Source organism: Monocercomonoides exilis, assembly GCF_001643675.1.
Source record: "Monocercomonoides exilis strain PA203 chromosome Unknown scaffold18-1597598, whole genome shotgun sequence".
Taxonomy (NCBI): Eukaryota; Preaxostyla; order Oxymonadida; family Polymastigidae; genus Monocercomonoides; species Monocercomonoides exilis.
This window is the reverse complement of record NW_027150563.1, coordinates 1,046,153-1,062,334: the sequence shown is the minus strand read 5'-3', so window position 1 is coordinate 1,062,334 and position 16,182 is coordinate 1,046,153. Positions and strand designations below refer to the sequence as shown.

Genomic DNA, 16,182 nt, shown 5'->3' with positions numbered 1-16,182 from the left:
AATCACAGGGCTGAAAATATATAATCACATTTTTTATCATTGTGGGTGATTTTTTTAATAAAAAATATATTTTTTTGTTCAAATTTTTTGGTTTTTTTTTTTTTTACTTTTTCAAAATTATGATGAAATAGGTTTGAATAAAGTGTATAAATAATAAGAATTGTTTTTTCTATTGAAAAATGCGTTTTAATGAAGAATTATCAAAAATTAAATATTTGACCCAAAATTAATTAATTAATGTATATTTTTTTATTTTCTTCTGTGTGTAGCATCATCGTATATTATCACAATCGGATATAGTCACAAAAAGTTGTGCAAAAACCGATGTGATTATATCCGGTTTAGACTGTGTTTTTAACAATTTAAATGCGGCAATGAAATCTTTAATGTGACGCAGGCTAGTTCCATTTAGTGAAAAATACCTTCTAAACCGACTTCAGACAGCTTCGATGTTATTTGTGTAACAGTTTGTTATTTAATTTTTAAATTCCTTGCTATGATCAACTGTTTCGTTCCAAAACCAAGCTCTGGCAACTTTGAGTGAGCTTTCCAACAATCTGAATATATCATTATCTCAGGCTTAACGGTTTTTGTGATTATATTAAGCAGAGTTTTTGAATACTTTTTTTTTACTGGAATAATTAATGCTTTGTTACCCTAAGGTTTTTTTTTCATTGATTCCAAATATTCAAACCTGTTTTTTGGATCTGCCACAATGATACTTCATTTTCCGTAACAAACACTCATCCAATTCGACAACATTTCCAACACCTCCAAATTTTTATTTTTTTGAGTTTGAATCCGAATAACAAGCATGTCGGCTAATTGCATAAATTTCCGCCGTAATTTTTTCACAAAGACCTGAAAGAGATCTGGCCTGAAGCGGCTGCAGGCCTATGTGAAATTAAAAATAGTTTGTAATATAAGTTCATTTTTTGCTTTTGAATGGAAAAAGGAGTATTTATTAAAATAGAATTATTGCATTTGCATTTTCTGCATTGATAGGCAAATCTTCTTGTTGGATACGTGCAGAAATACATATCTTCGTTGCATTGAGAGCATTTCTTTGAATTGGAAATCATTTCATTATCGAATAACCAGTGCAAACTGCTTTCACTGTTGCTGAAAGTTTCGAATAAGATATGAGGAGAGTTCATTTCTGTGGAATTTTCCTCAATTTCCATTATTCTTAACATATAAATGAAACAAAAAATTCAATTTTATTTCTTTATTTTGTTTTTGGGACAGATAAAAAAGGATGCCATGATAGAAGGTCATGCCAATTTATTCTATTATAAAATTTCTTCGTTTTCTGCATTTTGTATTGAAGAAAATTTTACACTTTGATTGAATAATGTGCAATCTAACAATGTGAGGTGAAATCATTCTTAATATCAAAGATTCCTATGAAGATGATTTTCTTCAGAATTATCAAAAAATTTCATGTTTATTGACAAATAACCATATTAGAGGTTCAATTACTCATCCTTTTAACGAATAATGAAAAAATAAAATATTTTTATCTCTTTCCGATACTTAGCCAAAAACCAATTTTTCACAATAAATTTTTTTTATAAAAATACTCAATTTAATTTATTTTGAATAAGAAGTTTACCAATTTTGAATAACACATTTACCAATTTCGAATAATAAGTTTGTTAATTTCGAATAATAAATTGTGTAAATGGAGTTATGCTAATTCTGAAAATAAAAATCAGTAGATTTTTGTCATCAAGATTCGAAAGATAACACACAATCGAATGTTTGATCAACATATTTTTTGGACTGATCAGCAATAATTTCATTTAAACTGTAAATATCATAAATATTTTGTGACCCATAACTTATTTTTTATTTTTGGGGATAAAAAAATGCCCCTTCAAAATTTTCAAACGACAAATTCTGCATATTGCCCACGTTTGCAAAAGCATTTTCACTGTACATTTAATTTGTTATTGTTGAAGTGTTATTTGGGCAAGGGGCCTTCCCTCTTTATTTGCTTTTTATTGTTTTTTTCTTTTGTTTGCTATTTTCAACCCAACAGCTAATTGACACAATCAAGAAAACTGGACCAAAGAAAAATGTTGTAAAGAAACTTTTTTTAATGTTTCTTGCCTTGTTTTCATTTATGAGAACATTTTTTATGCTTGTGCCAATTCCATTTCGAGATTATGTTGTGTTCAACATTTTTTCACAACAGCTTCCAAGGCTTATGTTATTCATGGCATGGCAGTTTTTATCACTTTGGATCGGGAATGCTGTTTCTTCAACCCAATCTTCAAAAAAATGGATTGTCTTATCGAAAGTGATATTTGTTGTTGTTCTTGTATTGATAACCTGTCTCATGGTAATAGTGGAGCCGATAGTATATGTTTGCAGCATTTATAATACTTTAATTGGAAAATTCACGATTGAACCTTTATGCAAAACTTTTTCATTCATAAATATGAAATTTAGTTTTTAACAAATGAGAATTCTGATAATTTTGATATAACAAGTCAAGAGTTTAATACTGTTGCATACGGAGCAATCGTTTTTTCAATAGGCTTTTATGGCGGTCGACTTGTATATGTTTTGCTTTCATCTTCTTCAAAACTGTCAAAATTACATTGGCGTGTTTTGCTTTTGTGCTCAATGATAATTGTTACATTTGCTTGCTTCTTTGGAAGATTTTGCTGGTGCTTCTTTGCTGCCATTAATTGTAATGTTCTTCAAAACAAACTTAATCTTTTAATCATTGATATTGAAAATGACAATACCAAATGGTTTGACAAATTTAAAGTTCTTCTTTTTTTCAATTGCATTATTTTTTTCATTTTCAAATGAAATAAACAATTAATTTTTTTTTCGCAATTGAGGGGCGAGTATTACTGGGCATATTTTGGGTTTTACTTCGTGTTTGAGTCGCTGCAGCCTGTTGCCCTTCTCTTCACATTTGTGCTGCTTGGATTGCAAGGAGCACACCTGCCCGAAAAGAAGATGGCGAAAAAAGCCAAAAAGAAGAAAGAGCGCACAAAGAAGAAGAAGAAGAAGCGCCGAGAATTCCGGTCAGAGAAAGAAGAGCTGGGCAATTACAGCGACGCTCCTTCCGCATTCAACGACTCCACTCAGCTTCCAATCGAAACACCTCTTTTGGCAGGCAATGCTCGCAGCATGTCTTCACAGGCAGGCTCTGGCTACGGACAGTCGCCTTTCATTCCGCCTTCTCCGCCACTTGAGTTCTCTTCCTCCTCCTCTTCTTCTTCTCAATCTTCTTCCTCTTCTTCCTCTTCCTCTTCCTCTTCCTCATCTTCATCATCATCAAATGGTGCCAGTTATCCTTCTTATTCACTCGCCTCAAATTCTCATGATCCTTCACATAGCTCAAACTCCACAAGCACCTCTGAAGAGTACCAAGGAAGGTATCAGAACGCCTCAAGCTTCTCTCCTTCTCCTGTCAACATCGAGCAAAATTCCGCAATTGGGCAGATTTCTCCGGGTGCTGCTCTTCCATTTCTTTCTTCTCGGCACCCTGGTTCTTATTAAACGAACACACATCACACGAATTATAATTTGATCACAAAATATTTCTAATTTATTATTATTTTTTTTCATTTTTTATTTTGTTTTAATCACTTTATGTTCTTTTTTTCATTTTTTGAGTTGACTTGTTCTTTTTTTACAGTTCTTTATGTTTTAGTCTGTCAGTATGGTTTTTTCCCTTCATTGTTCTCATTGTTTTTTATTCTTTCTCCTTCTTTTTATTTTTTTTTTCCCCTCTCGTTCTGTTTTGAAATTCGAGTGATGATTGTTTTTGTTATACACGTTTTTGTTATTTCTGAAGAGTGCTCTGTGAAATTGCAGCCTGCAAGCATTTCTTTATAAAGAGACTGTTTGATTTTATTAATATTTTTTTGTTTGTTAGAATCATTTTCTTTAACCAAGCAATATCTAATATGTTTTTTTTTTTTTTAAATTTCTGAAATAAAAAAAACGTATTTTAACTGTTTTTCCTCCTTTCCTGTTCAAGATTTTATACCAGTAAATTGAAAAAACAATTTCTATAAACAGTTTTTGTTTTCGAGTGGATTCGTTGAATAAAGTTCTTTAAGTTATTCTAAAATCTTTGACTTTCTGTTGAGTTTCTTTTTTGAACAATTTCTTAAAGTCCTTATACGAATAAAATTTGAAAATTTGAACATGATACAGTTGTTTTTAAAAACTTATAACACTTCCTTTTTTTTTAAAATCTATTTCTTTTCAAAAATGTGTTTCAAATAATTTTTCTCATTAAAAGATGAATATTCGTTTTTTCTTTTCTTTTTTATTCGTTAAATAATGACTAACATCTTGATTTTTTAAAAGTGCTGCAATTATTCTTCCATCAAAGTTTTTTGTGTAAATAAATGAAATTCTGAAATTGGGTAATTGATCAGGTTATAAGAAAAAGCCAACTATTTGATATACAGTGAAAGTTCAGAAATATTTCGTAATTGCATACAACTATTAAACATTTTTATTTTTTGTAAGAAGATTAGGTTTGATGATGCTTTCTTTTTGTGATAATTTTTACTTTACCTATTATTTTTAAATAAATTTTCTCCTGTTGTCGTAATAACTTGATAACATCTTTTATCATCATTTGTTAGTTCATGGACAAGCATATATCTAGAGATTCCACTGGTGGAGAATGCTCCGAATGGATTATTGCAGGGTTATATCGCATTTTGACAAATCAAAAAGTTGGCAGTGGCTCGTTTGGGGAGATTTATAAAGGCGTTGCCATATCAACTGGAGAAGAAATTGCAGTGAAGCTAGAGAAAGTACGAACTCGTCAACCGCAGCTGTATTATGAAACGCGACTATATCGAATGCTTCAAGGTGGAACAGGAATTCCAAACATTCGTTGGTTTGGAATTGAACAAGACTATAATATCATGGTTATGGACTTGTTAGGTCCTAGCTTGGAAGATGTTTTTACGTTGTGCGGACGAAGACTCAGCATAAAAACAACATGCATGTTAGCTGATCAATTAATCACGAGAGTGGAGTACTTGCATTCAAAAAACTTCATTCACAGAGATATAAAACCTGACAATTTTCTTCTAGGAAGAGGGAGACGCGAGAACACAGTGTATATGATCGATCTTGGGCTCGCAAAGCGATACAGAGACACCCGCACGCATCAACATATTCCCTATCGAGATACGAAGGGAATTACAGGAACCGTTCGTTATGCCAGTGTTAACACACATATTGGCATCGAGCAGAGCAGGCGAGATGATTTGGAATCGCTGGCATATATGCTTATCTACTTTGTGGCAGGTAGCCTTCCGTGGCAAGGCTTAAAAGCCCATAGCAAGCGAGTCAAGTATTCAAAGATCGGAGAAATCAAAATGGGAACTCCTCCTGATGTTCTATGCAAACATCTCCCGACCGAATTTGCGACATTTCTCACATATGTCAGAGGTAGTGAAAATTTTGAGTATTTGAAATGATTTTTTTGTTTTTGCTTATTTTTATTTCTTAATTACCTCATTTGCACGATTAACAAATGATTTTTGAATGTAGTTTTTGAAATTTTTTTATTGAAATTTTTATAATTTCATTTACCTAAACACCAATTTTCACATTTTTTTTTTGTTTGTTTTGTTATTTTCAAATTATCTGTCAGGTCTGAGATTCGATGGAAAGCCCGACTATCCATATCTGCGGAAGCTGTTTCGGGACTTGCTGGCACGCGAAGACGCAGTCTATGACAATGTTTATGACTGGACGCTTGCGCCAGGCGGGTTGCAAGGGCTGATTGAGCGGAGAAAGAGAGAAAGAGAGAGGAGAGAGCGAGAGGGCAAAGGGAGAGAAAGACAGAGATTGGAAAGAGAACACGAGGGAGGAGGAGGAGGCGGCGGAGGCGGCGGCGGTGGTGGAGCATTTAAGAGAGAAGAAGGAGCAGAATGGGGGCGAGAGAGGGAGAGAGAAGCGAAAGGACACGCCGAAGAGAGATCAGCTGAGATGAGGAGCGGAAAGGGGAGGGGAGAAGGGGACGAGCGGATGTCACCAGAGGAGCAAGAGGCGGAACGAGAAAGAGAGAAAGAGAGGAACCGGCTGCGGGAGAGGGAGAGAGAGAGGAACACACAGCGAGAAAGGGTGGGGCCGGTGAAGCCGCGTCTGGCGATGGTGATTGACCCGCGCACTTTGGTGATCCCGGCATTCAAAGGCGGTGCGAAGGACGCTAAGAACAAAGCGAAGGAGAAAGAGAACGAGGCTGAGAGGGCACAGGGAGGGATTCCTGGAGGTATTTCTGGGGGGATTGCAGAAGGAGGGCATATGAATCCAGTGGGATGCGGGCAGTCGTATCTTCAGCGCAATGAAAGAACGATGAGCGGTGCACAGAACAACACAAAAGTGCAGTCAGACAGAAATACAGAGGCTTCTTCTTCTTCTTCTTCGCTGGTGCAGCCACATTCTCCTTCTCCGCGGGGAAGCAGCGTTCAGAGGTCGGCTTTGGCATCGCATTCTTCTGTGAACACACACGGAACGGGTTCAGTTCTGTCATCGGCGGAGTCCAGGGAGAGGAAGCAGAGAGAGGCAGAGCAGCAGAAGATGAGGGCGAAGCAGCAGGAGAGAGAGATGGAGAAGAGCGGAGTGGCTTCTTCAGCGGTTGGCAGTAATGTTGGCGGTGGTGGTGGAGGAGGAATTGGAGGAGGAGAAAGAAGAGGAAGGTACAATCAGATGATGTCAGTAGCACCGTTGATTGCGAATGCGACATCGACAGACATGCTAAACCCAGCACGAGGCAAAGGATATGACAGCAAAGTGGGAATGGCAGGAGGAATTAGAAAGGAAGGGGAGAATATGCAGACGGCAGGTGATGGCTATGCAGAGGAAGAATTTGCGAGAAAAGAGCGAAAAGGAGGAGATCCATCGATGCCGCTGCAGCTGAAGAAGATGAACACAGATTCAAAAGGGAGGATTATTGGGATGCCCAACTTTGCCGGCGGGATGACAACAGTGCAGCCGATGAAAGGGAGCGGGCAGCAGAACTACGGAAACATGGCATCGTTTGCGTCTTCTGCACAGTTCGGGAGAGAGGCGCCTCGGATGCAGCAGCAGAATTCGGCATATGCACAGATGAGAGGGCCAGCTGTGTCAAATGAATTGTCCAACAGAGAAGGCAATGGCGGTGGGGGCGTCGGAGAGAAAAACGGATACGACGACAAAAGAGAAGGAGATGGGGCAGGTGCTGCTATGCAGAGAGGAGAAAGAGAAGCTCCAATGGCTGGAAAGGCAAAGATGGGGGGAATGTTGGCAGCGAGAAAGAAGTTCCAAATTCCTGAAGTTCCCACGTTTGAGGAGATGCAGGCACGACGAGCACAAAGGCAGGCGATGCTGAAGAAACAGGAAATGGCTAATGCGAATGCTGCTGCCAATGGCGAAAGAGGAGGAGGAATGGGAGAGCAGGGAAGGAGAATAGAAGGTGTAGGTGATAGAAAAGGAGGCATTGCAGCCAGAGGTGGAGGGATGGAGAGTGTTGGAGGAGGAGGAGGAGGAGGAGGATACAACACATTTCAAGGACAAGGACAGGCACAGACTCAGCCACAAGGAAGAGAGCCGATGTTCAGACAGCAGCAGGCTGGCTATCCTCCGAACGGCCAAATGGGCTATGGCTTTGCACTTCACGAGCAGCACCCTGAAATGACAGGACAGAAGTCGCAACAGACACAGCAGATACAACCACAACAGCAATTGCAACAACCACCACCACAAACTCAACCTCAACCTCAGCAGCAGCAGATGTTCCAGCAGCAGAAGCCGATGAATGTGGGTGGGATGCCCGTGGCGTCGCTTTCTTCCACCACGTTCGGCACACAGCGTGCGCAGAAGTATGGCGTGGATATGTCGAAGATGATCATTCCACCGTTCAGAGGCAGAGACAACAAGCAGACGATTCGCGGCTTTGCTGACAGTGTTGGCGCAGATGGCGCGGCAAAGGCGCCTCTGTTTGTGCACAACGCTCGTTATGAACCTCCTCCGTTCATTCCCATGCAGCGATATCCTCCAAATACAGCTAATGCTGCTGCTTCTGCGACTTCTGCTGTTAATTCTCCTGCTGCTGCAAACACACAGAGCCAGCAGCAAAGAGAGGCATATAACCGATCGAGTCAGGCGAAGGAGAAGCCGTTTGCAGGGGCAGAGATTGCTTCTTCCTCAAGCGCAGTTGAAAGCACAGGGGTAGCAGCAATAGCAGCAGCATCTTCATCCAATCAGCAACTGCCCTCAAACTTCATCCAGCCGTCCCAGTCACAGCACCACAGAAATGAAGTAAACACCCTTCAGCCATTCCCTCACAGCCAGCCCATTGCTGCCCCGTCTCCACCAGCAAGTGCGTTGCATCCGCGCAGGTTTGATGCGCCTTCCGCTGCTGCGTTTCGTACATCGGCCAACCGCATCTTCCAGGAGCCGTCTGCGTTCACTCCGCTTTCTCAGACACAAACACAATCACCTTTTCAATCTCAATCACAATCTCAGTCACAAGCACAATCACCTTCACAAATACAGACACAGACACAGCCACAGACACAGATCAGAACGAGGTCTCCGCTCAACCTGGAAATCCCGCCGTTTCAGCCAAAGGGTCACAATCAGACAAGAACACACAGGCAGAACGAGATGAATGCAGAGAAAGAGAAAGAGAAAGAGAAAGAGAAAGAGAAAAGATTAGCTGGACAGACAGGGACTGATGCAAACAATGCAAGTGCTGCCTTTGGAGGTCAGTTGAATGAATCTTCTTCTTCTTCTTCCAACAAAATTACCACAAACACACCAAAAATTCCTTCTTCCTCATCATCATCTTCTTCTTCCTCTTCTTCCTCTTCGTCTTCTTCAACCAGAGTGAATCCGATGGAGAAGACGTTTTCACCCAGAGCTTCTAATTCAGATGCAGCCAATGAATCATCAGCACTTGGTCAAACGGAGAAGGACAAAGGAATCTCTTCTTTAGCTTCACAGACACTGCAGTCATCAATAACAGCTGCTGGAAAGGTTGATTTTAATCCAACAACATCATCTTCTTCTTCTTCTTCTCCATCTTCTTCTCCAAGCACAGCTATTGCTTCTCCTTCCCAGTCACCCAGAGCCAACCGTATCCTCAACCCCATTCCTCAGACACAAACTGCTGCTTCTTTAGCAAACATCTCTGATGCTCCTTCAATCAATCATATTACATATCCTTCTTCTTCTTCTTCTTCTTCTTCTTCTTCTTCTTCTTCTTCTTCTTCTTCCTCCTCCTCCTCCTCTTCCTCTTCCTCTTCCTCTTCCTCTTCCTCTTCCTCTTCCTCTTCCTCTTCCTCTTCCTCTTCCTCTTCCTCTTCCTCTCCTTCTCCTTCTCCTTCTCCTTCTCCTTCTCCTTCTCCTTCTCCTTCTCCTTCTCCCTCCTCTTCTCCTTCTTCCTCTCCTTCTTCAAAGCAAGTCCAGCATTCTCCTTCCTCTTCACCCAGAATGCCAGCAGTGCAGTCCCAGTTGTATTCTACGCCTGCGCATTCAACACAATTCACGCCACTCCAGTCAACACCGAACATCGTCTCACCAATCGCTTCATTTCATTCATATCATCCTTCCTCTACTTCTTCCTCTTCTTCCTCTTCCTCTTCCTCTTCCTCCTCTTCCACTTCTGTCTCTGCCTCTCCTTCTCCTTCTCCTTCCATCGCCTCCACACTCAACACAGCTGCTGCCATCCTCAACGACACCGTACCTTCCCCTTCTCTCGTCTCTCTCTCTGCCACGCCTTCTCCATCTCCCACTCATTCATTCATTCATTCCCCAACATTCCGCAGCGCCTCCCGCACGGTCACATTGGGACCTTCTGCATCTACACCCAGACTGCCCTCTCGATTGTCCTCGTCTTCCACTGCCAATGCTAACACAATGACGAATTCTTCCTCAAATGCTAATTCTTACTCTAATCCGAATTCTAACTCTAACTCTAACCCTGGTTTCAATTCTGGATCTTCCTTCAATGAATATTCATCTGTTCCTTCTTCCTTTGCTGACAACACAATGACACACCCAAAATCCCAGTTGCAAACAGCAGCGCCGCAGACATACCAGCTCAGCTCTGTTCAGACGCCCACACCCACACAATCTCCTTCTCATTCTCCTTCTTCGCCTTCCTCTTCTCCTTCTTTGCCTTCTCATTCGCCTTCTTCCTCTGCTCTCCCCAATTTTGAGTCCGGAAATGCACAAGACATGTCAAACATGTCAAATGTTCCCAACATGTCAAATCTGCCGGGCATGTCAAATATTCCAATGGAAGTGGGTGTTGATGCAGAGTCAAGAGTTGGAGCAGACGCAGATGAAGCAGAAGCAGAGCAGCCAGAAAGAACAGAACAGAACTCGTCGGAGACGCCTATGTCACCGCCTTCGATTGATGCGGATGATGTGTGAAGAAGGAAAAAGAGGGTAAGTTGAGAAGGGGAAAATAAAACGATTAAATATTTAAGTAATAAAATAATTAAAGGAAAATAAAATAAAATAAAATAAGAGGAAACAAATTGGAAATTTGAAGGAGAAAATGAAGAAAGAAATGGGTGTTGGTTGAAGGCTGTATCTATTCAATTTACATTTAGAAAAAAAAAAATTAAAATATAAACAATGTTTTTTTGTTGAAATTTGATGTTTTTATTTTAAAATTCTTGTTTTTTTTTTTTATCAAAAAATTTTTGATTTTTCAATTTTTATGTGTTTTTGCTTATGAAAGAAAAAAAGAAATGTTATTTTGAAATGTTACAATTATAGCCGTGAAGGAGATTTTATTAACAGAATAAATAACGTTTTCGGTTTATCGATTTTTTAACCTTGTTTGGCTAATGATTGCTCTTTTTTTCTTCCACTATTATTATTTCTTTCTTTCTTTTTATTTATTTATTTTCTTTTTTTTATAAATATTTAATTTTTATTTAATTTTTTTTGATTTTGACTGTAACCTTCCACATCATTTCTTCGTTTCAATTTTCAATGGATTTTTTTTTTTTTCAGTTGATTCTGAAAATGTTTTCTTCCTTCAGTTTATTGTTTTTTTACAAACCATTTCATACCTTTCTTTGTTGGGCTTGAGATTTTTATTTTTTTGGAAATAAATAAAAAAAAGAAAGTTAGGCGTGTTTTCGAACAAATATCTTTTTTATATTTTTGTGAGGAAAAAAAAAAACAAAACAAATAAAACGAAAATTACTTTAGCAATAAAGAAATCAAAAACGATAAAAGAATTAATTTCATAAAGAAATAAAATAAATTCTACTAAAAAAAATGAAAAAAAAAAAGTGATAAAAAAACTCAATTGTTTTTTAAAACATCGCCTTATCTTTTCCCACCCCCTCTTCCTTTTGCACTTCTCTTGTTTGCATTTTTGTTATTCTCGCTCGTCTGAAGTGATTGCTCCGAGTCGAGTCTTGTTTCTGCTGCTGAAGAATCAGAAGAATCTGTTTTTCCTTTCAGCAGATGAGGATGTTGTGCTTGAGATGATTGTGAAGACTGTGAAAAGGAAGAGGAAGAAGAAGAGGAGGAGGAGGAGGAAGACGAGGAAGATGAATTTGAACGAGAGCTTGTAGCAGGATTAAAAGAAAACTTGTAAATTGGTTGTGATGAAGCAGTGAAAGAAGAAGAAGAAGCAACTTGCTGCTGGCTGCTTGTGCTGTAGCCAATCTCAGTCTCTGCCTCCGCCTCTCCTTCCACGTCGTCTTCTTGCATCACTTCAGCATCACGCTCCAGCAAACGCATGTTATCTCTATCGTTCTCTTCCATCGCTGTCTCACTCTTCATCATCTCCCCCATTTCCCCTTCGTCTTCGTTTCCTTCATCATCATACCCTGCCCTGCCTCTATTTAATCTTCTCCGCATGTTAAATCCTTCACCTTCACTTTCACTTCCACTATCATTTCCTCCGCTTGTGTCTTCATCGTCAATCATCAGCTGTCTCTTCCCTTTCCTCTTTTTGTGAAGTCTTCCTTGCTCTTTCATCGACCTGTGCATCCTTCCTTCTTCCTCCCCTTCTGTCGTCTCTGCCCCTTCTCTTTCCTCTTCTTCATCATCCTCTTCATTTCCTTCTCCTTTCCTTCTTCTCTCTTCTTCTGCTGCTGCTCTCATGCGACGCTGAGCTTCTGCTATCTGCTTCTGTCTAATCAATTCTCTTTGTGACTGGCTTTCCTTTTCTGTTAAATGAAGCTTTTTTAGCGCCTCCATTCGCAACTCTTCATCCAATGTCTCGTCGTCCACGAACTCAAATCCACTCCGAAGCGAAGATGAACGTGAAGAAGATAAAGAAGAAGAAGAAGAAGTTGATGATGATGATGATGATGAAGTGAAAGATTTATTGGGAACTTCACTTGTGAGCGGCAGCGAACACTCATTCTCATTCTCATTTACTTCTCTTTCGTTGCCTGCTGCAGCCTCCTGCGCCCACTCATTTCGAGGCGAATGGCCTTCTCTGCCACTTCGATCAAATTCTTGTTCCATTCGCTTTGCATGTTCCATATCTGCCTCATTTGTGTTCTCGTTAGCTGGTGCCATGTTCCCCCCTTTAAACTCTGAGTCGTTCATCGCAAGCTCATCTTCAGCATCCCCAACAACAGGAATAACAAAAAATGACACTCTTATCGCATCTTCGATTCCTCCGCCCATTTGCAGCATGTGCGAAACACACAAAACACCATCTGCACTTAATCCAACGGTTGTTGTTGCTTGCTTCATGTTTACTCCTGAAAAATCGCAGAGAAGAGAATGCGATAAAGTTTTTGTATAAAACGTAACTTTTTGAGCATTGATTGCTACCAATTCTTGGAAAAGATTTGGAGGAATTAACACGTCGAGAGATGTTGCATCTCCATCGGAATGCAGTGAAAGCCCAATTTGTTCGTTAAGTTCCAAAGTTACACATTGACCTTCTTCTATTCCAAGTTCTGAAGTTGCTGAAAGAAGTCTATCAGTTTGTATTACTGCTTTTGAAGCAACTGGAATTGCGTCAAAATCAATAGGTGGAAGATCAAGAGTTTCAACTGCTCTAACAGTGCAATCGGTCACTACTAGACCTTCTTGCATCGTCAAAATAACTGCACTATTATCTCGTTGGCAGCATAAAGTAAGTATTGCATTTGGAGTGGAAATAGAACAAAGATGAAGACAGTCAATTAAAACTTCAAGTGGAAGTGTAATTGGAAACGGGTCAGTAGATTCTGCGAAAGTGAATTCTGAGAAAATTTCTTTTTTTAGGAAAATAGTTCCTTGAAGAGTTTTGGCATCATCAACTGCAATAAGTTTAATCCCATCTTCTCCAAAAAGCATATTTACGAGTTGTTGCTTTTTCCACTTTATAATGTCAAACACATTCGATATCATAGAAATTGTTGTTTTGCACAGAAAAGAAACTTGATATGTCGATTCAACATTTTCATCCATTTCTTTAAGAAAGACAAATAGAAATGTTTGCTGTAACCATCATTTATTCTTTTTTGAATCGTTTTTAATTCATGATTCAATCTAACAAATCGAATGAAATGCATTCCATATACAGTATCGAAAAAATAGTTTGTTTTTCAAATGTCGATTAATCATGAATATTCAGAAGCAATTTCAAGCTCAAAAATAAAAAGAAAAACAACTGATAAATTTTAAAAAAAATAAAAAGTTGGTCATTTGACGTGAACCTGAAGGATCATGCACTCCAAAATAAAAAAAAAAAAAAAAAAAAAAAACATTACAAAAACGAATCAAAAACAAAATTAAGACTGAAGAGAAAACTGAAATTTTCAGGTTTATGAAAAATTCACTCCGCATCAATTATCCAAAACCTTCATATTGATTGATTGCTTTCGTCTTTTGCTTCTGGTGACACACACAATTGTCACAATCACAACGACCACTGTCACAACGACAAAAGCAACTGCAGAAACAATGATTGCTGTTATCTGTGTTGCAGATAAAGTATTTGGACCTTCTTTCTTCTGTTTCACTAAAACCGCATCTTTCGAATGAATCCTTTCTCCATTGATAACTCCACTCGGATATGTCAAGCGGCAGACAACTGATGTGCGATCATCCACTTCTAACAAAGATTGTGGAATCCTTACTTTCATTTCTGTCTCATTTGTATATTCAAAAACTGGACAATTTGCCCATTTCATTTCTTCTCCTTTCTTTTTTTTGGACACTTCAAACGTAAGTCCACACGGAAACAAATATGACACGTGCACAACTGCCTCAATTTCTTTCTCATTTTCATTTTTGCTTGGCAGTTTATTTTTATTACTCTTTTCCTTGCTTTTCAATGTGATATTCTTCAGAATTGGAGAAGAAACAAGAGTCAAAGAATTCAGTAGCAAGTACAATTGGCTTAATACTCGAAAGAATTCCGAATGGTTTTCCATCAAGTCCATCACTTCCTGGGAACAACGATTCCACCCGAATCCAATTATGCTCTCCTCCATTGGATCTAATGTTGTGATGCAATGAAGGATATTTTTCCCAATCCTGATCAACGGGATGGTTGTTTATGAAACTGCAATTGCTCAAGCGTAGATCAGATAAATCAGAAATAATTGTACCATCGCTGATGTCAATAAAAGAACTGTCGTTAATTTCCAATTCATAAAAACGGTGCAGATAAACAAGTCCAGAATCCCATGAACACAGCTGATTGTCCTCTTCATTCATTCGATTTATTCTCTCTAAAATAATCTTCCATTGAAGATGATCTCTTACTATCTTCATCGCTTGTGTGCTGACATTTCTTTGTAATATTTCCATTACTTCCGTAGATAACAAGTTGTGAAAAATCTACGTCGAAATTATAGCATTTAATCAGCTTATATGGAAGAAGTTTTCCTTCCCCTCCAATCACGTTTTCACCACATAAATCAGTGCTCCAAGGTCTTAAGATGACGTCTGAAAGAGATAAACTATATCCTCCGTAAAATATGTTTAGTGCATCTCCTTCTACAGCATCTGGATATTCAGTGTCAATGTGCTGAAACCTTAGAAAGGTATTTTTTTCACCGAACACCGCAGTCGACTTCCCAGCTTCCATATTTGCTCCAATTCGAAGTGTTCCTCGACTTGGATCTGTGGCTGTTAATGCGACTGAAAAAGCATCTGAACTCGATGAAACAGTTACAGACTGAAAATCAACCAGTGGCTCGTCAACAGGCACTCTTTTAATGATGTTCAGTTTCAAAATATTAAATCTTAGATTATGTTTGGTGGATGTGCTTATCAAATCGCACGGCTCTTCTTTTCGCCCACATGTCTTTTTATTGCTTGCTTTTTCTCCTCCAACGTAAATATTTTCTGAACGAAACGGTCATATATTCTCTTTATCTACCATAACGTCAATTATTCTCCCTTCTCTCCTGTCTTCCAACAAAATGTAATTAGGTTTATTGTAAATCCCTTCCATCTCAAACATAAATTGATCTTCATTGATCTGCTCTCTCCCGGCTGGAAATGACATTAAATATATTCCCCTTTCTCAGCTGCACGGTCTGAAATACTCAACCCATCAATTTTCAAGTCCAATGATTCAGCCGCATCATTCGCAACTTGGATAAGCATTGCTCCTCCTTTTGACTCATTGATTTTTCGTTTGTTCATTTTGACTGTATTTGTATTTGAACTTCCACACGAACAATTTGAAATAATGCAGCTGCTAAACGAACAAGAATCTTCACAATTCATTATTTCCAAATATATCGCGCCTCCCAATCTGTGCTCTGTCGACCAGCAATTTGTAAATGTGCAGCCATCAAATTTTGCAGATTGACATCCTCCCATTACTGTCACGACCGATTGAGTTTTACTTTTTGAAGTGATGGTGTCCAACATAATGTGTGAAAATTCAATTTTTGGAGAAGCTTCTGCGAATGTCAATGCATTGGAAGATAAAAAAGAAGAGATATTAACAAAAGAAATTATCATTTCGCCAAATATGCATTTAATGAGCACGCAGTTCAACTCATTTCCTTCTTCAATGTTGCTGATATTCAATCCGTCCATTTCAATTTGCGAGCATTTTCCATCTACAACAATCAACCCTTGATTTCTTCCACTTTCTCGTTTTGTGTCAATACAAATTTCTACAAGACATAAGCAAAAACGTCCCTTGTTTTTGACGCAAAACAAAGCATCTCCACTTTCAACTTTAGTTTCATCTAAAGC

General features: G+C 38.7%; 4 protein-coding genes across 4 annotated transcripts; 2 read left to right on the top strand and 2 right to left on the bottom strand.

Annotated features, from left to right (window-relative positions):
* Nucleotides 1–1,861: 1,861 nt before the first annotated feature.
* MONOS_14041 (uncharacterized protein) lies at nucleotides 1,862–4,275 on the top strand. Its single transcript, XM_067866808.1, has 4 exons — nucleotides 1,862–1,917; nucleotides 1,965–2,371; nucleotides 2,458–2,765; nucleotides 2,859–4,275. The coding sequence occupies exons 1-4, from the start codon at nucleotides 1,872–1,874 to the stop codon at nucleotides 3,523–3,525; spliced, it is 1,428 nt and encodes a 475-aa protein (XP_067728906.1). The 5' UTR covers nucleotides 1,862–1,871; the 3' UTR covers nucleotides 3,526–4,275.
* A 349-nt stretch (nucleotides 4,276–4,624) lies between these two features.
* On the top strand, nucleotides 4,625–10,491 carry MONOS_14040 (putative casein kinase I-like). Its single transcript, XM_067866807.1, has 3 exons — nucleotides 4,625–5,448; nucleotides 5,654–9,121; nucleotides 9,449–10,491. The coding sequence occupies exons 1-3, from the start codon at nucleotides 4,632–4,634 to the stop codon at nucleotides 10,420–10,422; spliced, it is 5,259 nt and encodes a 1,752-aa protein (XP_067728905.1). The 5' UTR covers nucleotides 4,625–4,631; the 3' UTR covers nucleotides 10,423–10,491.
* A 436-nt stretch (nucleotides 10,492–10,927) lies between these two features.
* MONOS_14039 (putative cell cycle checkpoint protein) lies at nucleotides 10,928–13,462 on the bottom strand. Its single transcript, XM_067866805.1, has one exon. The coding sequence runs from the start codon at nucleotides 13,426–13,428 to the stop codon at nucleotides 11,335–11,337; it is 2,094 nt and encodes a 697-aa protein (XP_067728904.1). The 5' UTR covers nucleotides 13,429–13,462; the 3' UTR covers nucleotides 10,928–11,334.
* Nucleotides 13,463–14,674: 1,212 nt separating this feature from the next.
* On the bottom strand, nucleotides 14,675–15,478 carry MONOS_14038 (uncharacterized protein; the record flags this gene model as incomplete). Its single annotated transcript, XM_067866804.1, has 2 exons — nucleotides 14,675–15,179; nucleotides 15,432–15,478. 2 exons carry the CDS (start codon nucleotides 15,476–15,478, stop codon nucleotides 14,675–14,677), a joined length of 552 nt encoding a protein of 183 aa, XP_067728903.1.
* Nucleotides 15,479–16,182: the final 704 nt, after the last annotated feature.

Bases quoted from the DNA above. Each gene is read 5' to 3' on its own strand.
- MONOS_14039 (XM_067866805.1), bottom strand. From the start codon at position 13,428: ATGGATGAAAATGTTGAATCGACATATCAAGTTTCTTTTCTGTGCAAA.
- MONOS_14041 (XM_067866808.1), top strand. From the start codon at position 1,872: ATGCCCCTTCAAAATTTTCAAACGACAAATTCTGCATATTGCCCAC. The intron at 2,372-2,457 runs GTTTGCAGCATT...TATGAAATTTAG, and splicing joins TAGTGGAGCCGATAGTATAT to TTTTTAACAAATGAGAATTC. The intron at 2,766-2,858 runs GTTTGACAAATT...TTCGCAATTGAG, and splicing joins GAAAATGACAATACCAAATG to GGGCGAGTATTACTGGGCAT.
- MONOS_14040 (XM_067866807.1), top strand. From the start codon at position 4,632: ATGGACAAGCATATATCTAGAGATTCCACTGGTGGAGAATGCTCCGAA. The intron at 5,449-5,653 runs GTAGTGAAAATT...ATTATCTGTCAG, and splicing joins ATTTCTCACATATGTCAGAG to GTCTGAGATTCGATGGAAAG. The intron at 9,122-9,448 runs GTATCCTCAACC...CTTCAAAGCAAG, and splicing joins CCAGTCACCCAGAGCCAACC to TCCAGCATTCTCCTTCCTCT.